Source organism: Poecile atricapillus, chromosome 8 (assembly GCF_030490865.1).
Source record: "Poecile atricapillus isolate bPoeAtr1 chromosome 8, bPoeAtr1.hap1, whole genome shotgun sequence".
Lineage (NCBI taxonomy): Eukaryota > Metazoa > Chordata > Aves > Passeriformes > Paridae > Poecile > Poecile atricapillus.
In genome coordinates, this window is record NC_081256.1 from 19,276,524 (window position 1) to 19,297,227 (window position 20,704).

Genomic DNA, 20,704 nt, shown 5'->3' on the forward strand with positions numbered 1-20,704 from the left:
GTAGTGTGTGGCTGTCCCATTACATCCCCGGATGTCATTCTTGAAGGAGCACGGTCAGCCGAGTCCGTGCACCCATAGAGCCGACGACCCTTCACCGACAGGCATCATTTCGCATTTAAGTGAAGTTTATTCGATCAGCCCTCTCAGCGCCGTTTCCCGGTGCCACCCAGCCCCGCCCCCGACAGCCATTTCCCCGCTCCCCTCCCCGTGACGCGCTGCCTCCGCCCGCTCGTGCCCCTGAGGCTTCCCCCCGCTCCCGCCCGCGCTCCCCAACATGGCGCTGGCGGCGGCCGAGCGGGGCCGCGGCTGCCTCGGGGCGCTGCGCCGGCTGTGAGTGCGGGCCGGGGGAGGCCCGAGCGGCCCCGAGCGCGGGCAGGGGCGGCCGGGCCGGGGGCAGCCGTGGGTGCGGTCCGGGGGCGGCCTGAGGAGCCGGGGGGAGCTGCCCACAGCGAGCACGGAGCCCGCTGCCCGGGCAGGAGGGGAATGGGTTCTGCAGGGCGTGAGGGGGCACGCAGGAAGGCCGGGCTGCTGTGTGGGAAGAACAAATAAAACCTGGGCTTTAGGGAATCGTAGCAGCTGCTGCGGGTCCCATGAAGCTGCCCCGGCCGCAGCCTGTGCGCAGGGAGGGTGACCATGACAGCTGTGTATTCAATGTTTAGGACATGCACCATTCCCCCTCCCGGTGTTACAGCCCAGCTGTATTTGTGCTGGGTGCCGGGGACGCCCCGTGTCGTCTTGTCCGATAACGCTTAAAGAATGCTGGGCTCGATCCAAAATTCCGAGGTTGCTTTACATACTAATTAAAACAGTTCCAGGAGTTAGTTTTCACCGTTCTATCCAGTCACTTCACTGCCTCATTTAGTTAACATAAATCATCTGAGGTTTAACTTTCTATTTCTGAAAGTCTCCATCGCTCTTGCTCTTTCACATTATTTTGTCTTGCACCTTTGCTCTACAAAAACAGCTCCTGTTGCCTTTTTAAGCTTTTTTATTTTATGGTTGCTCGCGTCTTCTTTCCCAAATACTTCATGAGTTGGTCTCTCTGTAATACATAAATGCGAGTTGTTGGCTGTTCTGTCCACCAAAAAGTTTTTTTGCTTGTTTTAAGAAAACTCCTTGATTATTTCTCTTTGAATGCTACTACAAAAGCAAGGGGATAATTTTTACTGTGCCCAAGTGAAAGTACTTAGGGAGAGATCTGGTGAAGTTTGAGCAACTTCCCTTGTTATATATACCTGAATGTGATCTGTGTACATAGATGTGTCAGAAGTTTCACTGCTGGACTTCTCTCACCTGAAAATAAAAGTACCTCAGTTGTTGCTTCTTCATATGTACTCATAACACTTCTGTCCCTTTGTAATTGCACAGGCAATGGAACCAAGTACAAATACTTGTGAAATGGGCCTCAACAATAGGTATGAAATCTAACTTCCTTAGCTACTAGCTTAAATTGCTATGCAGCATGGATAGTTTTAGAATATTAGTTGCTGAAAGACTGCAGGGTTTTTTAATAAATATTCAGTATCTTCACAGTTTTTGAAAACAGGAACCTGTAGGTAACCTAACAGAAATCATCTTTAAACAACTTCTTGTATAATTTTAGCTATCATATCTAGGTATATGGAAATTAATGAAAACCTTATAATGTGTGATATTTTCCTCTGAGTCCTTTCCTGATACAAAAATTGCAAAGTCTGTGAGAGTTGTTTTATAGGCATAATGGTATTTAAACAATATATGAAGGAGAGTAAAGGGGTAAGCAAAATGATTTAAACTCACTCTGTGGTCATGTTATCTAAGAAGTTGCATTTGAGAATCCAGAGATCTATTTTAATTTTATTGTTTAGTTTTAAGCTATTCTCACTGAGAAGTCTCTGACAGTGCTGGCCTTAAATGTCTATCAAGTTGTGGCTGCTGTCATGACAGTTTGTAGAAGTTTGTGAGTCACTACTTAAAAAAAAACCAAAACAACAAAAGCTGATACCTTGTTATTTCTTTGTCACTGTTTATGGAGAGGGAACGGAGCTCTTCATATGCGAATCACTTCTCTTGTGAGGGACACAACACAGCTTTGATTATTTCCTGGTTAGTCCAGAAGGTACACAGCACAGCTATAAGCATCAGCTGTTATGTAGAAGTAGATTTTTTTAGGGTTAGGCTATATTTCATTAATTCTAAAAAGGAAAAAAAAAAACATGGCTTAAACACACTTCTGCATAAGGATGCAGAGTTAAAATTCAAAGAGCAGCTTGGAAACGCTTTTGGGTGAAGCATGCTTTTTCATTATTGAAAAATTGCATAAACTTTATAAATAATGTAAGAGAAACCATAATTTTAAAATTGTTTTTTTTCCAGGAATGTTTTTGTGGCTTGGTTTCTTACTGTGCTTCATCCTTTCAAACAGGAGGTCACAGCATAGGGAAGATCCTTATTGCAAACCGAGGAGAAATTGCCTGCAGGGTGATGCGAACAGCCAAGAAAATGGGGGTGAAATCTGTGGCAGTTTATAGTGAAGCAGACAAGAATTCCATGCATGTAGCAATGGTGAAGTACTTTCATTAAATTTGTGGCTGATGTTCATTCATAACAGTGTCTTTCATTGATAAGTTCCATGTATAAAGGAGATTTGGGTGCTGATGCAAAGCTGATTTTCACTTCTGTAGACCTACTGCCAAGTTTTCCTTGAATGGATGGAAAGTTTGCCTGGTGTCTGTCCCAACATCTGACAGTTTTACAGGAAGTGCATTCAGATTTGTCTCTCTGACTTTGGACAGCCAAGGGTTAGAGAGTGGACTGTGATTTTGGGGAAGAAGTCAGAATTTGTTTCACCCAGCTGAGCCTCTCCATGAGGAAAGGCAGTGATTTAAACTGCAGTCAGATAAGTGATGTAATTAGCTCAGAAACTCATTTAAATTTTCTAATAAATAGTCTCTGTTCTTTGTATTTTTTGTCAAACAGGCAGATGAAGCTTATTGCATTGGTCCACCACCCTCACAGCAGAGTTACTTGGCCATGGAGAAAATACTGCAGGTGGCCAAGGTCTCAGCAGCACAGGTAAGGACACCTTACCTTTTCTGTTTCTTCCACGTCTTCTTTATTTTTGTTCATCTTGCTTTTCCTTAATGTTCTAGGAAGTTTCTGAGTTTTCTAAGCTAAACTGATACAAAAAATAGGCTGGTAACATTATTTTGTTTTAGGCTATTCATCCAGGTTATGGTTTCCTCTCAGAAAACACAGAGTTTGCAGAGCTGTGTAAGCAACAGGGAATCATCTTCATAGGTCCTCCTTCATCTGCTATCAGAGATATGGGTATTAAAAGGTATCTGTTTCTGATTTGTTACTTGGTTATGCAGTGTACAGCTTGACAAAGCTGATTTTGTTAACAAATGATCAGTTTATCTGTAATTGTTTTATTCTGTCAATTTGCATTGTATTTTTACCATTTTTTTCAAAGGAATAAACTCCAGGTTTATAGATTTGTATAGAGATATAAACAGTAAAGATTGTTCAGTTCTTGGGGTTTTAGTAATTAAATAAGTAATGATATAGTTTTCCAGAATTGAAGCTGTTACAGTGTAATATAGGTAAAAATTCAGGAGTCAGATTGGGTGGGTCAAAAGAGCAGTGGAATAGAAGCACCAAAACATCAGGGTTATTGTGGTTCATGTAAAATGATTAAGTTTAGTTCATCACAGAGGATCTTATATTCTTGGTTACTTAGATCAAAGAAAGACTTTTAAGGTATGAAGTACAAATCAAGAGTATGGAAATGAAGTTATTACTGACATAGGAACTGTATAATAGTAGTTAGAGAGAATTAACTTTTTATCACCTCATAAGGTGAGACTAAATTGCTTCAGTGATTTAACAAGCTTTGCATGCATTTTGGAAATTAGAGTTGTTATACTTGAATGTTTCATGTGTGGTGTGAAGTAGCCTGTGTAATGAGAAGTTTTACCTTTGTACAACTTTAAATATTGTAGGATAGTTAAATATGTAGGATAGTGTTGTAATTTGAAAATGTTAGATTTTGGTATCTGTAATGTGGAAAAACAGTAAAACTGAAGTGTAGTCCTGCTAGGACAAACAAAAATCTTTGAAGCATGTGCTGAATTACAGTCCAGTGCTGTGTAGCCCACCTATACAAGTAGTCCCATGGAGTCTACTGTGGAACTGTTTACATGGAGAGAATTAACATTGGGAACATTAGACAGGTTGGAGCTTAAAGTAAGAAAAAAATATTATTATCATTCTAAATACAAAACTGTTCTGTCAAAGCACTTCCAAAGCTATAATGTCTGCTGCTGGCGTTCCTGTTGTTGAAGGTTATCATGGAGAAGATCAGTCTGATGAGTGTCTAAAGGAACATGCCAGGAGAATTGGATACCCAGTAATGATTAAAGCTGTCCGTGGGGGTGGAGGAAAGGTAAGGAACTCATCTGTTCACCATGTGCTGTAAAGTTACCCTGTCCCAGGATCACTGTTCTAAAAGAAAACAAAAACTGGAAAAGTACTTTTTGTTAAAATTTATTATTAATGGCCAGTCTAGCATTATGAAATCTCATTTCCCTTTGATATGTAGAAGATAAGTCACTGGAATAGACGGAAGAGTTTTGTTTATTTCAGTGGATCTCCAGAAATTCACATATGTAGAAAAGATGTGCTATGGATTTGTGCAAAATTAGATGACTTGAAATTGTTACTCTGTGATAGCTTCTGTGACTTCTTTTGCTTACAGTTTTAAATGTTGCATAAGAAATTATTAGAAATACCATTTTGTGTCTAGATACTTTTTAATGAGTGGTGAACTCCCAGTCTAAATCAGATTTTGCTCTGAAATAAATATCAATAAGAATTCCATATAGAAACTTCTGATTATTTCCAAAATAGCTAGGTTTATTTTGTAAAAAATAAGTTTTTTTCTCCCAACCTTGGGAAATTACTATTACATTTGAGGACAAAATTGAATTTTGTGCTCATTCATATCAATGGAATGATAATATCTACTTTTTTTTACACTTCTTATGGCACTTTCAGTGGGACTTAGTAGGATTATTTTACTGGAAGCTGATACACAATTCTGCTAAGGTTTCTGAAAGAAAGATGAAGTGTTAAAGTAATTTCTCACTCTGTGTGTGCAGCAAGGTTTTTCATTGTGTGCTGTATTTTTAGAGATTTAGATAAGCTTTTTTCCTATATTTTAGGGCATGAGGATTGCTCATTCCGAAAAGGAGTTTTTGGACCAACTAGAATCAGCAAGGAGAGAAGCAAAGAAGTCTTTTAATGATGATGCAATGCTGATTGAGAAATTTGTAGATAATCCAAGGTAAGAAATAGATGTTTCTATTATATAATAATAATAATAAATGCTGTAATGTTTATTCTGCTGTTAAATAAACAGAACTAGCTTAGTTGTAGGATTAAAATTGGTTTTGTATGTCTGATGACACACATGGCAGTGAGTGAGCTTTCTAAAATTGATTTACATCTAGGAAAAAAGTCACTCTATAATATTTAAACAATAGACTTTAGTCAAGCTGTGATGGTGTTTCTGCTGCCCTCAGGTGTCCTAAACCAGTTATTTAATCTTCCTCTATTTTGATATTTGAAACAGAAGTGAGAGTTTTTAGCTCACGCCTGTCCTGTGAAACTGAACCAATTTATTTTTATAAAGAGTATCTCACAGAGGTCTATCTGATACTCTTGTACTTTTCATCTGTTTTTCCTTGAAGCATCACTATGGGGAAAGCCTTTTTTCCAAAGAAATTGAGGGTCTGTTTATGCTGTTAGGTGGGCATGACCCATTGCTGGGGAATTTCTTTTGCCAGGATCAGGGGACTGTCAGAATGGTGATGTATTTTTATTAGTTTTATGCATAGAAAAAGATTCTGCCACCTAATAATTGTCCTTTGAAACGGTGTTTTGAAGTGAACAGTGTTATTCCTGATTCCTGTCTCTCGTGAATTGCTGCACAGTAAATTATGAGGGAAATAATCATTATCAAATTAATAGTGAAGTGGTTTTACTTCTATTATAATAACAACTAAGAAAGAGGTAGCAGCCTTCAGATATGTTTCTTGTTTGTCCTACAATTGATGAGATTTTACTACAGTAGTTGGTATTAGGAGTCTTCTTTCATTCAGAGGATTGAGTAAGTCTAAAACAGTTTAAATCCTGCATAATAACACCTTCATGTCTACGTTTTTGGCATTTATTTAAGAGCAGACACTTAAATTTATAAGGAATCCTACTGAAAGGTAAAAGTTTAAAGTCTGTTTGGGGCATTAAAATACATTAAAACATTTACTTTTGTGGAACAGGCATGTTGAAGTCCAGGTATTTGGTGACCAGCATGGCAATGCAGTGTATTTGTTCGAAAGAGACTGCAGTGTGCAAAGGAGACATCAGAAAATCATCGAAGAGGCACCTGGGGTGAGCAGAAAATTGTTAATATTTTTTTGTGAACTGATATGTTGTTATGGTAATTGCTGTGCCCCACTGAATGTAGTGGGTAGTAATTTATTTCTAATTCTCTGACCTGTTTTAGTTTTGCTGGAGAAGATGTTCTAATTGAAAAGAAACCCTACATTCTTTAGGGAAATGATTCTCAAAGAAGTATTATATAGATTTCAACTATAACATAGATCAGGGTTTCACTACTTGTTAAATGCTCTTAAATATTCATGCATACAAGGTTGACTATCACCAAACTTAACAATAGTTTGTAATCTTTTTATTATTATTATTATTTTTTTTTTTATTACTTACAGCCAGGAATTAGTCCAGAGGTTCGAAGGAGGCTTGGAGAAGCTGCTGTCAAAGCAGCTAAAGCAGTGAATTATGTGGGAGCAGGTAAGTCTAGGGAGGTGTAACTTTTAACTTAGAGACTTTTAAGTCTCAAGCAAATGGCAACTGGTTGTTTTCGAGTATGACACACATCCCTCAAATTCTTGAGGTTTAAACAAGTAATCATGTAGTTAATTCTAATGTAATTATAGATTTAAATTAGCATACCTGTGCTCAAGACCAGTGGCAGCTGAAGGTTAGAAAGAAAAAAATTCAGAGCAGGTAATTTGATCAACTCAACTGTTGTTGGAAAGTGAGCATTATGAATTAGGTTTGAGCTGAGTAAGGGGAAAATAATTTCTCTTTTAGTGTACAAAGGGTAATACTTTATATGCAAACAGTAAAGTCTTTAAAAGAAAAACACAACTTGCTGTGAAGTCCACATCATTTCCCAGATGAAAAATAACCTCCTAAAATTATTTGTAACTTTGTTTTCTCACTGCTTTCTTTGAATATTTTTAAAAAAATACTTACCCTATGAATATTCAGAATATTTTCAAATGGTCTTGATGCACTTTTTAAAGTGCTAATGAAATGCAGCCCTTACTGTAGAGAGTGCCTACTAAACAACACAGGTTATGTAAATGTACAAGGAAACAACCCTTGTTTTCAGGCCTCAGTTTTGTGACCCTTTTAGATTATTTGTGTATAATTTAATGAAATTCAGTATGTCTGATTTAGAAATAACAGTCTTGGTGTAGTTGAATTAAGTGTCTTGGGTGTCTTTTCCATAAATGGACACCTAAGATGCTCTTTGGTGAAATGTCCTTTTGTTAAATACTTCAGGAACAGTTGAATTTATTATGGACTCCCAACATAATTTTTACTTCATGGAGATGAACACCAGGCTGCAAGTAGAGCACCCAGTTACAGAGATGATCACTGGAACAGACTTGGTGGAATGGCAGCTCAGGGTGAGTGTTAATTGATTTTACATGTGGAGTTCTTCCTGAGTGTTCTGTGACACTGCCTGTGGGAGGCCAGATGGGTTTCCAGATCCTCATCTCCTGCTCAGCTGACAGGGTAGAGTTTCCTTTGCTCCACAGGAGCATCTCACATTGCTGTATTGGATGTAGAGCATTGTGTAGATGCTCTGAATTTCAACCAGCCCTCTCCCAGCTGTGTAGAGAGAAAACATTTTTAAAGTGTATTTAGAGACATTATAGACAATGTGGGAAGTGGGAGGGAGTACGGTCCTGATCTTTCCCTTGCTATGCTGAAAAGTTTCTAAAACTCTTAACTGAAATGTATCTGTGGCCCAAAAAGTCATTCTTGCATCAGGCTGTAGGAGGAAAAAAATCTTCACTAAAAGCTGTGTCTGGTGTTATACCAGTATAGCCACATTCTGAAATAAATGTACAGTGCAGTGGACTGGAGCAGGGGATTTCCTCACACACCCAATTTGCAGAGATTATTCACACATTGGAATGATCACAGGAAGTTTTGGGTATTAGGGAACTTGAAATAAAACCCAACTTTGTTTGAGTAAATCCAAAAGTGAGGACAGCAGCTTAAGTAGTGTGAGATTAAGGGTGGGGAAGCATTTAGTGTAAGCAGAAAGAAAATTAAAATGGCAAATGCTGATGCAAAAAGAAGGAACACTTGTCTTCCTTATCTGGGCATGGAAATTGGCATTGAATCTTGAGTTAGAACAGGGATCAAACAACACTGGAAGAAAGAGAGAGAGAAGGTGCACAGGTTCAGTGGTCTTGGCACTGTTTTTTTCCTTGTGCTTTTTAAAATGTGCTTCCTAGTTGTTCATGTTTGGAAGAAAAATAGTTAATATTTCATATATCAGCACTCCAGAATATTGATCCTGCATTAAAGAAAAAAACTATTGTTTTCAGGTTGCAGCAGGAGAGAAGATTCCTCTAATGCAGGAAGAGATCCTGCTCCAGGGCCATGCATTTGAAGCTAGAATATATGCTGAAGACCCCAATAATAACTTTATGCCAGGAGCTGGGCCACTGTTGCACTTATCTACCCCCCCAGCAGATCGTTTCACCAGGATAGAGACTGGAGTCAGGCAAGGTAAAACTGAAGGCAGTGATGGAAGAAGAAATAATTAACATCAAGAACTTTTCTTTGTAAGCATTTCCCTCTTTGGCCTAAATAATTTGTCTAAAAGAGTGTTGTTATAAAGACAAATCCCTACAAAACTATTTTTCCTTATAGTTTTCCATGTACTTTTGGTCAATCACGGAATATTTTTTTTACATCTTCTTTACCTGTACCCAAATGAATGTCCACTGGCTCATGGTGGTGATATTCTGCTCACTATTTAGCAATCATACATTCTGATTGCAATAAAGAAAATCAAATTTGGGTAATGTTACCTCTACAAAAATTTATAAAATCTGTGCTGAAGTTGCCCTTGAGATTGAAATGCCAGGTCACATCATCTTGTCCTTAAACAACTTTAGTCTTTGGGAAAATGTGGCCACGAATTGTCCCTAAGTTGGATGCCATGTGGTGTACTTAGCATTACCAACTTTCATAAATACTTGGTTGCATGTTAGAGCATTTTTGTTTTATTGCCACATTTTAGGTGATGAGGTTTCTGTGCATTATGACCCCATGATTGCAAAGCTGGTTGTCTGGGCTGAGGACCGACAGGCAGCTCTCAGAAAGCTGCGCTACAGTTTGCACCAGTATAATGTAAGTGGGAGAAACCCAGTGTGATATCACAGCTTGAACCATCAAAGTACGCTGAAAACACTGCAGTAAAACAAAAGACATTTCCAAAAGGTTGCCAGCTTTGCTGCTGCTATTTTACATTCATTATTTGTTTGCAGAAGTTGTATTTTTTCCTAATTTGCAAACTGTTTTCATTGTTGGAGCAAGTAAAAATTAAGTGTGAAGCGCAGTTTTACACATAGATTTTTAAGTTTGTGATATCTTCAGTTTGAAGATGCACCTGGGACTTTGTAGAAGGGTAAGGCTAAACAACATTTTCAATTGTAGTTTTCTTTGACTTAAAGGGTTTCTTAGGTGGAATTTGTGTCACACAATATTTGCTTGTAATTTCTAATTTATGAAAAGAACTAAGTTTTTAGACTATAGATGTGGTAAAGAAGTATGCTATCAGTTCTTTTTAAGAAACATTCAGTTTTTCCCTTTTGAAAACTACAGGTATTGTAACTGTTTTCAAAAGCAGAATTCAGAAGGTTTGGCTTGAGGTGAGACTGAATATTACTCTGCAGAACTAATTTACACTTTTAAATCAGCAACATGAACATGACTGAGGTAGTGAAAATGTTGGGCCCTGTATTATTTTAGCTAAAAATGAAATTTACTGCAGGGGCAAAGAGATGAAAGATTTCTCTTGCTTTTTCTAGAATTTTCTTAACAGTTCTGTCAGTAAGTATTGACAGCATTAACACAGTTACCAGTTTCACTGATTTCTCTAAAATAATTATAGATATTATATAAATAATTATTAGGTATTTTGCACTACAGAAAATGGATAGTATCTAGTAAACTTATAGAAGTCCCTGTTCCTACTTTTTACTATTAAAAGATCAAATATGGGATACTGAAAACAATGTAACTCATTTTTTATATGAAGCACTTGTCAAGTTAGGAATGTTCTTTTAAATACTCAGAGCATGATTTTCCAAAAGTGGGGGTTTTTCTGAAATTACCTCCTGTTACTGTTTGTGGGAAACTTTGCTCAACTTCACAGTGGACAAAGGCAGCATTTAGAAAACAGTCCTTTTGAGAAAGCAGCTTTTGAGTTTTTGTTTTGGATTTTTGTCTTTTTACAATCAATGGTTTAGTTGATAATCAAACAGACCAGTTGAATGAATTACATTTTATTCATAAACTTTGTGAGCAAAAAGCTGTGTATTCATAACTCAGTTTGGCAATATGCTTCTGTTTCTTTACAGATTGTAGGATTAAGCACTAATATTGATTTCTTACTGAGCCTGTCAGGACACCCACAGTTTGAGGCTGGAAATGTGCACACTAATTTCATTCCTCAACACCATGATGAACTATTTCCAACCAAAAAGGCAACTCCACATGAAGTTTTGTGTCAGGCAGCTCTAGGGCTCATACTGAAAGAGAAGATGCTAACAGATGCTTTTAGAGATCAGTCAGATGGTAAGGATCATTGTTGTACATTGTTTTATTTTATGAGTTCATGATTTAATTTGGATGTTCTTTCTTTGCCCTACTTTGTGCCTGTTCAGGGTTCTGCTTTCTGGCATCTCCCAGATATTTACATACAGAGCAGACTGTAAATTCTGTTAAGGATCAGATATGGAATGTGTCACCACTGTAATGTCCAGAGTACTGCCCAAAGCCTTCAGACAGGCTCTGTCTGAGAGACCTTGGGATTCATGGTCGGTGACACTGAGCTCTTTGCTCTGATAAGCACAAGCAGTGACCTTCTGCCTCAGTTATCCTTACAGCTGGCCCAAGGTCTTCAGACAAAATGGACCCTGCTCAGAATGGGAGAGGCAGAGGAATTTAATGAAACCTTCACCTAAAGGTTAATCAGGACCTGCTATGGTGTAGCTGAATTCCCATGCTCTCTAGTCCTGTTAAAGCATGTCTTCATGGAAAACAGCCAGTGCCCTTCTTAGTGTCATGTTTTCTGTAGGTCACACAGCACCAGTTTATTCAGTGCTGGAGATAAGGAATTGTCACTCTCTGTGACTAGAGTAGTTCCCCAGTCTTTTCTGAGCAATAGAAATAATAAATATGAGGGTAGTCACAGTAGGACAATGATTTTAAGGCCTAAGTTCTAAGTGTTGCGTTTTGCTGAAGTAGAATGAAAATAACGTATCTGTGTATTTTGTGTTTCAGATAAATTCTCACCATTTGCATCCAGCACTGGTAGAAGAATAAATATATGTTATACTAGGAAACTGTCTCTGCTGGATGGGGAAAATAGTAAGTTAATAAAAATGTTTGTGGAGGGAAGGAAGGTACTTGATGGATAAAGTTATTTTAACTGATGCTTGAAAATTCAGGCTAAGAAACAGCATAGAAGCAGTATGAGTTTTATGCAGTGTAAGCTGGGATTTCACAGAATTGTATGTTTAATCCACACTGTTAGATCCTGAGGACATGTAAACCAAATTCAAATTACTACTACTTGATGTTTGTCATTTAAATGAATGAGGTTGAGATTTTAAAAAGAGCAGAGTGCCGTTTACTTTTTTGAACTTCATTTTGGTGTGAAAGAGCTCAGTATTTTCTGTCCTCACAAACTTTTTTTCTGTCCAGATAAAACAGATTTCAGAGCATGATTTCAGATGTTCATCTTTGAAAGAAAAATTGTCTGGAATTTAGTATGAAATCTGCAGTGTGTAGTAAGCTAATCTGAAAATACTTGTTCTTAGTGTTGGTAGGCCTCATTTTTATCAAGAAAGCCTTGATATGTTCATGTGTCATCATTCTGTAGATACTCTAATTAAATCTACTCACACATGCATATTTTGTTTTATTGAACAGCTGTAGATGTAGCTGTAAGTTACAATCAAGATGGATCATACAAAATGCAGGTACAAGTACAATTCTTTCAGATATTCATTAGATAAAAGAATCAATTTCTTGTAGATTTCTCTTAGTATTAATTGTTGCTAAAGTGGCTTGGTGATTACAGATTTTTAGTTTGCTTGTATCTATTGCTGTATACTGTTACTTTGACCTCAAATTATCTGTGCTAGATGCTGGATTGGCATGGAAGAGCTATTAAAATGCTACTGACAAGGCTAAGAAAAGTGTTTTGTATTTTCAGTATTTAAAGGTCTTATTCTTTATTTTCCTTATTGAATTTGTCTTTCCTAAACACAGGATGTTAGATTTAAATCTGCATTTAAAAATACTTTTTTTTCCACAGGACTCCTGCTTTATTCTGTGCATGAGAATGGATCTCCTGTGGGATAAATAAAAGCTTTCTAGAGCATTATCTGCAAGATAACATTTTATTTTGAAGATGGAAATTGGAGAGTGATTAGCAAATGAGCTGAGGAATCTTCTGGTTAGATAATTGAGTGATACCTCATAGAATTGGCTTCTTTGTCCATGCTATAGAGCTCCTATAGTAAACAGCTCAAGTTGCCTTAGCAGTAGATAATTTTGTGTGTGCACATGTGAGAGTCTCCAGTTGTGGCTTAAGAGGGTTGTGTTTGGCTGGGTGTTGAATATCCTTCTTGCATCCCCTGTAGCTGAATGTCTTACTCTCTGATTTGGCACCCACCGTGGATGCATACTTAAGAATGCAGTCTCTATAGTTCTACTTCTTGTTTTAATAGTCAGGAAAGGGGAATTAATAGAATAAGTATTTTATAAACTGCTTAGACTGTATAGAGATGGGTGTACTAGAAGAATAGGGATAAAATTATAGTGCTTTCAGGGCTATAACCACATCATGATAACCCAAACATTTACTTCTACAGGTACAAAGATGGAGATAACCCACATCCCTCCTGTAATACCTGGGTTATTTTGAGTGTATTGATTATCTGTGTAATGGCCTTACAGCTTTTACACTTGAGCCTTATCTCAGAAGTCACATCAGCAACACTGAAAAGAGGCTAGAAGGGATGGAGGGTCCATTTGTGGAGGGAGGTGTAACTGGGGAGAATGTAGACTCCTCGGGAAGAAGGAAGAATGGGGGTTGGCATGGAAATGGAGAGCAGCTGGAGCTAAGAGGTGTAAAGACGTAATTGGGGGCTTATTATAAGGAGGACAGTGCCTCTGGAGTGTTACAGAATCTGTCCTGAGGCAAATCAACAAGAGCAGGTGGCTGGGCCTGGAACTGGCAGACAGTGTTCAAGCGAATGATTTTCTGCTCAGGGATCAGTGCCAGATCAATGGGATCCTTTCAATGAATGTTTTCAGTGGAAGAATAATTTGGAGCTATGTAAATGAAGACTTGAGTTTTATTTCTATTTGTACCATACTGAAAGACCAGCAAGTCTCTGGTTCTGTGCTCAGTGATGTCAGACTAGGAAGTAAACATATGGGTAAAATGTGATGTATTTACCTTTGTGTTCTTACAGTCTTTGTGTGCTACAGTTGTGGTACAGGTACAGCTTCCACTGAAGGGAAGGGATGAAGGGTACTCATAAATAAATGACCTTTCTATTTGGTCTTTCTTCTGCAGTTTTGGTGTCTCATCTGCTCTGTTTCCATTACTGCTCTGTTCCTTTTTAGGTTTACTGAATATGTTGTAGTTCTTGTCCTGCAAGCTTCCAAGACAGAGGAAATCACCTCTCTTTTGGAAAACACTGGAATATGTCAGCTGAATGCTATGGATTCTTCTGTTTGAAGAAAGTCAAGATGCTAGGACAAATTAAAAATACTGGATTTTAATAGCATCAGTGAACTCAATAGTCTGGATTTTTTTCTGTTCGTTTTTCTTGAGAAATAGTATATCATTGCTTAAGATAAAAGTTGTCCTGAGTGAATATATTAAATAATTTGCTGAGCTGTTTGTATTGGATACAGAACAGTCTCTTAACTGCAAAACAAAGGATACATAAGGCTTAAATATATATATATATATATATATATATATTAATTCCAGAGTTGTCTGTAGAGAATCACAGGTTATGAGGGTAGAAATACAATCTTTTGATTTATTGCTTTTGATTTATTATGAAGGGTTAACCTTTGTCCTTATAAAAACATTTAACTTTCCAGATTCAAGATAAAACGTTCCTGATTTCTGGAGAGATCTTGAAAGAAGGTGATTCACTTTACTTGAGGTCTTCAGTAAATGGAACAATGTCCAAGTCCAAGTTGGTCATTTTGGACAACACCATTTATCTGTTCTTCCCGGTAAAGCTCCTTTCTTTATTATCACAAATTTAAAATTTTGGAATTTTATCCATGTAAATGAACAATATAAATTTCAAGAGAATGTAAAAGAGAACAACAATTTCAGTTTCTTACTTTGACCTATCAAGTTTTGATACTTGTTGCATTATTGTTCTAATTAGAAAGTAATTGCTTATGGTGAGTGAGAAAATTAATTACGTTTAGAAAGCTAAAATACAGTTGGTGAGTTTATGATGGTTTAGGAGGGGGGAACACAAAATACTAAATTCGTCAGGTATGTAAGTTTGTCACAGAACAGTAGCAAGTTCTTCAAACTGACAAATATTTGAAAGGTCTTGTAACTGATATTTTAATTTCAGTTACAATTTTTAAATTATATGACAAAAAATGAATCAATATTGGTCTGAGGAAGGATAACTTGAGCTAATATTAAAATAGGTAGTTTATGAGTTACCATGGCATGTGCATTTCATATATGCAAATGCAAATGACATTTGAAAGAAGAGGTACCCTAACTTGCATTATTAGGTAGGTAATTTTTTATTTACAGTTAAAACATTACAAGCCCATAAAGTAACTGTATAATAATGTAATCTAAAGAAGTAAATTATTATTTATTAGTTTCAGTAATTAACCTCTAGCTCTGAGCCCCTTAAGACTTTCAGCAGAGTGCAGCAAAAACGTTGTTGCTCCAGTGAGGAGGACAAAATAACCCATGCTGGAATGGTAAAACTCAGTTGTCCTGTGGTATCAGAATGGAGTCTGGGGTGAGTGATCAAAAAGAAATCACAGGACTTTAGGGCATGGGAAGGATATAGGGGATAATGAGTCTTTCAGAGACTCTGGAAGCAGGTCTGAGGGGGCTTAAGGGATTTTGAATAATTTTAGTACTGAATTAATTTTATTTTAAATTGTGAAGCACTTCATTGGCTGACAATGAAGATGCCAATGTGTCTCCTGCTTGTTGCAGCAACCTCCCTGCCCCCTGTGCAAACAGACTTCATGCGTTTTCCAAAACCTTCTGCACTGCTGATGCATGAACAGGGAAGGTACAAATACAGGGTTTGTACAAAGATCCATGTGGAGCTGCTTTGTCTCAGGGGTTGTTCCTTCCTTGCTGGTCCTTCCAGCAGCAGCATGTGTGACTTTCTAGACCTCAGACACTGGCGGAGCAGTGACCATGACAGTCCTGCTGCAGCCCTGATCCCAGGGTCTGCCACCCTCAGAGCTGACAGCTTTGCCTGAGGCTGGATATGTTCTTTCCCTCTGTCAGCCCATCTACTGGTGCTACTATTTCATGTTTTTAACTCACCTGTCCTGTATTTTCCTTCTGCAGGAAGGCAGTGCTCAGATTGGCCTCCCTGTGCCCAAGTACTTGTCTACAGTGAGTTCAGGGGCAGAGCAAGGTGGAGCTGTGGCGCCCATGACAGGCACAGTAGAAAAGGTAATTATAACAACATGGATGGGATCTGAATTTTCCAATATATTCAGATTTATTCTGCCAGAAATAGTGCTTCTGTACTGCCAGGAAAGTACTGCCATGCTTCTGTACTGGGGCCAGAAATGTCAGCTGTGTGACTTCTGATTGGAGAAAGCTTTGTTTACTCTGAGTTTTCAGCAGTCACCCAGGGCTTTTTAAGGCTTCCATTCTTTCTCTAGAGCTCTGAAAGATCTGAACTACTGCTACTGCTTAACTAATTTTTTCTTCATCTTAATTACTTCCCAAGTCAAAGCTCCCTCAAGCATTACAGGCTGTTTGATTCATTTCATCAAACAAAAGAGTGAGATGCAAGAAAAGAAATACTCAGAAATGCCTCTTCTGTTGAGCTGTGAATTTATTTTTCTTTAGCTCAGCAGGTCTTGTGTATTCTCTGTAGAGTGACAAAGTTTCAACAGAAGGAGATTTTCTAGAGAGTTCAGTGGTTGAATGATTCAACCACTAATAAAAAGGCATGAGGGATGGAGTACATGGAATATGGATCTCTGACATCCTGAATGAACACTCCAAATCAGAGTAGTTGTTGAAAAAGGAGGTGGCTCCTGCTGTCTTCTTTCTGGATGTTGTTTTAAAGATGTTAGGGACTAGCTCCAGGAAGAGGTTGTGCACTTTTCTCAAAATAGAATTGCTGAAGCCCAGAAAGGGTAGAATATACATGATCTCTTCTAGTGTTTCTTCTTTGATAAGTGAATAGCTTCCTGGTCATCCTGTCATCTGCTACTGGCCCTCTTTCTGTAGGCTCTGCCTTCCCCTGAAGAGATCTATCTAGAGTTATTCCCTATCTAGAGAACTCAAATACCCAGACCAACAACAATAAAGATTAATATGAGGCTGTTCTGCAAAACCTTTCTCCCTCTGTGCATTATGTTAGTCAAGATCCAGTTGATTTTGAATGGTGCAGACATAAATTACTTTTCCCCCCCAATTTTCTCCTGAATTGCAGGTGTTTGTGAAGGCAGGGGATAAGGTTCAAATTGGAGACCCTCTAATGGTTATGATAGCTATGAAAATGGAGGTAAGTGACATATAAAGCTTTTAATTACTGAGAAAATAAAAATCTGCTCAAAATATAATATTTTTTGGTTTCCTTATTGAAGTTCAGTGTAGAGTGCAGCTTGCAGATGTCAGTATCACTTTATCTGCTGTAACATCAGTGTTGTGTCTGACTAGATTTCAGAGGATTATATTTGCTGTTATTTTACTAACAAATTAATGATTATATAATCCATGTTATTCTGCAGCTGTTTTAACGTGCAGTTGGGTGGTGGTGTCAGGCCTTCTGTCCCCTTGTCTCCTTTGATTTTTCTGGCACAAACTTTTTCCTGTCTTGGTGTATCTCTTGCTCCCTGGTTGTGATCCAGGCACATGAATGTCTGCTGGTAGTTCAGGCAGAGATTTAGCTAATGGAGACTTTGTAAATATGCACAGGATTCTTCTTTTGTATAATCCTTTCATTATTATTATTATTATTTACGTAAAGTTTTATGAGGAGTACACTAAAGATTCTGTGTAATTATTCACACAGCATTCAGAAGACTGGCATTTTGGCCATTTTACCTTGTCACAGTGCTTGACTGTGGCTCAGACTACTTGAATTACAGTTTCAGTAGCCTGGTTTGATTTGACTGTTAGTTTAAAATAAACCTCAGTTTGTGGCAGCAGAACTAACACTGCTGAGAAAATCTGCCTTTCTCTTATCATGTTCTTTTTTAATTGCACTCGAATTCTATTAAATAAAACTGTGTGCACTGAAAAAAAAACTACACACAAAATTCTTTGCATTTGGATGCTAAATGTGTTTGTGCCTCTCCACCTGATATCCAGACTGACATTATCTGAGTTATTTTTTTTAAGTGCTATTGAAATATAAAATGTAAAAATTAAAAAGCAAATTATTATTTAAAGAGTCCTTAGATGTGAGGATTTAATATCTCATCTTAAATGTTTTGATGCTAGACTAATCCTATGTAAAAAACTACCAAGAAACAAAGCTACAATATAGAACTAACCTGGTACAATGACTGGCAGACCAGTTGGGGGTTGGTGTGGAAGCATGCTGTTCCTTTACTGTCATTAGCTGTATTTGTGTTTCATCTGCATTTTGCCAAATATCTGCCCACTAAAGACCCCTCCTGGCCAGAAAACAGAAATATCTGTAGTAAATCTGCACATTTCTTTAAAGGGAACAAATCTGCTCTCTGGTTAACATTTTGGGTTAAAACTGTATTATTTCTGTTTGGTATTTATTGCAACAACAGAAAGTATTAGTAAGGTAAAGTAATAGTCAGCTGTTCATACTGATGATAATGCATATGATGATGATGATAATTCATATAAATGTATTATATAGCATTTTTCTCCCCAGTATACTTATCAAATATCCATGAGAGAATAAAACTTGAAAATGGACTAGGATAATGTTTAAAAGGCTTAAAATAAAACATGTCAGAGGAAGGAATTAAGTGTGTTCAGTTTTAATTGGACCAAGAAGTAATACTAGCATTTGCTGGAAAGAGAGACAGGGGAGGGAACCCCCTGAGTTGTCTGCTGTTCACTCTGACTTTGTTTCTGTGCAGCACACCATAAGGGCTCCCAAGGCAGGAGTGATTAAAAAGGTCAATTTCCAAGAAGGTGCCCAGGCTAACAGACATGCTCCACTCGTTGAATTCATGGATGAAGAGGCAGAGTCAAAATAAAATTTAAGGAAGGTGCATTTTATTTTTTCTACTTTGCTAATATTCTCCTGGAAGAAGATTTCTTCATATTTTCAGCAGACTGTTTTGTATAAATGGGGGATTGTTTTCCTCTGCACTTCCTGCATAGTTTGACTGTAAATTATACTGACTTCACTGAAATTTGGGTATCACTATACTGTAATTGTATTTATAACTTGTGGACCTATGTGATTGTTGTCCAGGGGTGGTTTGCCTGTGGAAAGGCATTAGACTGGAAGAAAATGTGAAACTCTGAAAGGATCAGAGAGGACTATAAGGTACAGAGAGGTTGGGTTCTTCTGCCTCCTTATTCACAGCTGCCTTTTTTCCCTTAAATATGCGAGGATTGATTTAAAGGAAGTCTAAAAGACAGTTGTTCTATTTTCTGGCAAAATTCCTGTTTGTGGCTTATGTTTTTGCCTTAATAGGGAATATAGGATTGTTCTTTAGCCCAGAATCCCTCTCAGTCATTTCTGGTGCATCTATTTTTCTTGTTTACCTCAATGAGTTGTGAAAATTTGCATTTCAAAATTATTTTAATATACCTCAAAATATCTGATACAAAGCATTTTTCAAATACATTTGCTACAGTAATCAAAGTTAAAATGTAACTGCTTTCCAAAAATACTATTTGAACTTTAAACATGAAGAAGTAGCATAGAAAGATAAGCTTATTTAATACTTAGTGTGCCAAAATACAATACTGACTTCAGAATCTTCATTACTGTTACCATATTGTCAATGTATTTCTTATTTGCTGTAATGAAGTACACCACAGTCTTTATAACAACATGAAGTGTAGCTAAGAATAATAGATTTTTTTGTATTTTCAGGGTTCAGAAGGGAGAATTGGATATTTCAGATATTCAAAGAATTTGAATTGGAATTTTGGATATTCAAAGAAAAAGAATTCTCAGACTAAGCATCCTGATCATTTGCCATAAATTTACTTTAACTTATTTAACCAGCACCTTAGAGAAGAAAGGGAAAGAAAAATGTTTTAATTGTTGCAAACTTTGAAAGTCTTTTCATCTTTCAGTTAATGTGAAGTTCTGTTACCATATGAAGTTTTGATATGCTAATTTAATTCAATAATCTGTTTTATGCAGAAAGGAACAATCAGATGCTGCAGTGATCCCAAACCTGTAGTTAAATCTGTGCAAATTAACCCTTACCTGAAATCTCATTTCTGAATCAATATACAGTATCTCGGGGAATTCTCTGATCTGCTTTTATAATTGTGCAGCCTTGTCTGCAATGCAGAAAAGATGTGGTAAAAAAGCAATGGCTCTGGATGATCGGTGTATTAAAAGCATATTTTAATACTTTTCAATTTTCCTTCCAGTCCTATGGTCACCTAGCAAAACTCCAGTGATCATCTTGTAGAATATTGCCACAGTGATTTTTCTTTACTGCCAAATAAAAATTAAGCATAACTTTGAATGTTTGTTTTGATTTTTCTCCATTTTGTTCTTTCCTCGGTTGCTTCTGTTCATGTGCTGGATTAGAGGGTTTAAGCAGCTGTTTCTGTATCTGATGATGATGATGATGAGCACAATCTGCAGATCACATTTAGAAGGAAGTAATCCAGACACTCATGATAGGTTTCACTGCAGGTAAGGTTAGGCACTTCTTTTATCCAGAATTGAATCTCCATATAGAAACATGATCTCAGCCCTGAAGAGACTCAGCAGCTTGGCATTTATTTTTTTCTCTCTCTGTGACACGGCTGTGCTGCACTGAATCTGTACCAAAACATTCAAACTCCCGGCAGGAGGTTCTCTGCCCGCTCACTCTGCACAGCTTGGCTGCACACAGCCAGTGCAGCAAAACACATTCCCTGGGA

At 37.5% G+C, this 20,704-nt stretch overlaps 1 protein-coding gene across 2 annotated transcripts; it reads left to right on the forward strand.

Moving 5' to 3' along the window:
- Positions 1 to 228: 228 nt before the first annotated feature.
- Positions 229 to 20,301, forward strand: MCCC1 (methylcrotonyl-CoA carboxylase subunit 1). 2 transcript variants are annotated; one of them, XM_058844099.1, is made up of 19 exons: positions 229 to 330; positions 1,369 to 1,415; positions 2,405 to 2,544; positions 2,959 to 3,054; positions 3,198 to 3,319; positions 4,279 to 4,426; positions 5,205 to 5,326; positions 6,321 to 6,432; positions 6,771 to 6,852; positions 7,633 to 7,760; positions 8,694 to 8,877; positions 9,395 to 9,504; positions 10,737 to 10,953; positions 11,662 to 11,748; positions 12,313 to 12,362; positions 14,509 to 14,646; positions 15,983 to 16,090; positions 17,088 to 17,159; positions 18,721 to 20,301. In XM_058844099.1, the coding sequence occupies exons 1-19, from the start codon at positions 275 to 277 to the stop codon at positions 18,838 to 18,840; spliced, it is 2,139 nt and encodes a 712-aa protein (XP_058700082.1). In that variant the 5' UTR covers positions 229 to 274; the 3' UTR covers positions 18,841 to 20,301. The 2 variants fall into 2 exon arrangements, with proteins under 2 accessions (XP_058700082.1, XP_058700083.1); XM_058844100.1 differs by lacking the exons at positions 14,509 to 14,646; positions 15,983 to 16,090; positions 17,088 to 17,159; positions 18,721 to 20,301 and adding an exon at positions 12,701 to 14,129.
- Positions 20,302 to 20,704: the final 403 nt, after the last annotated feature.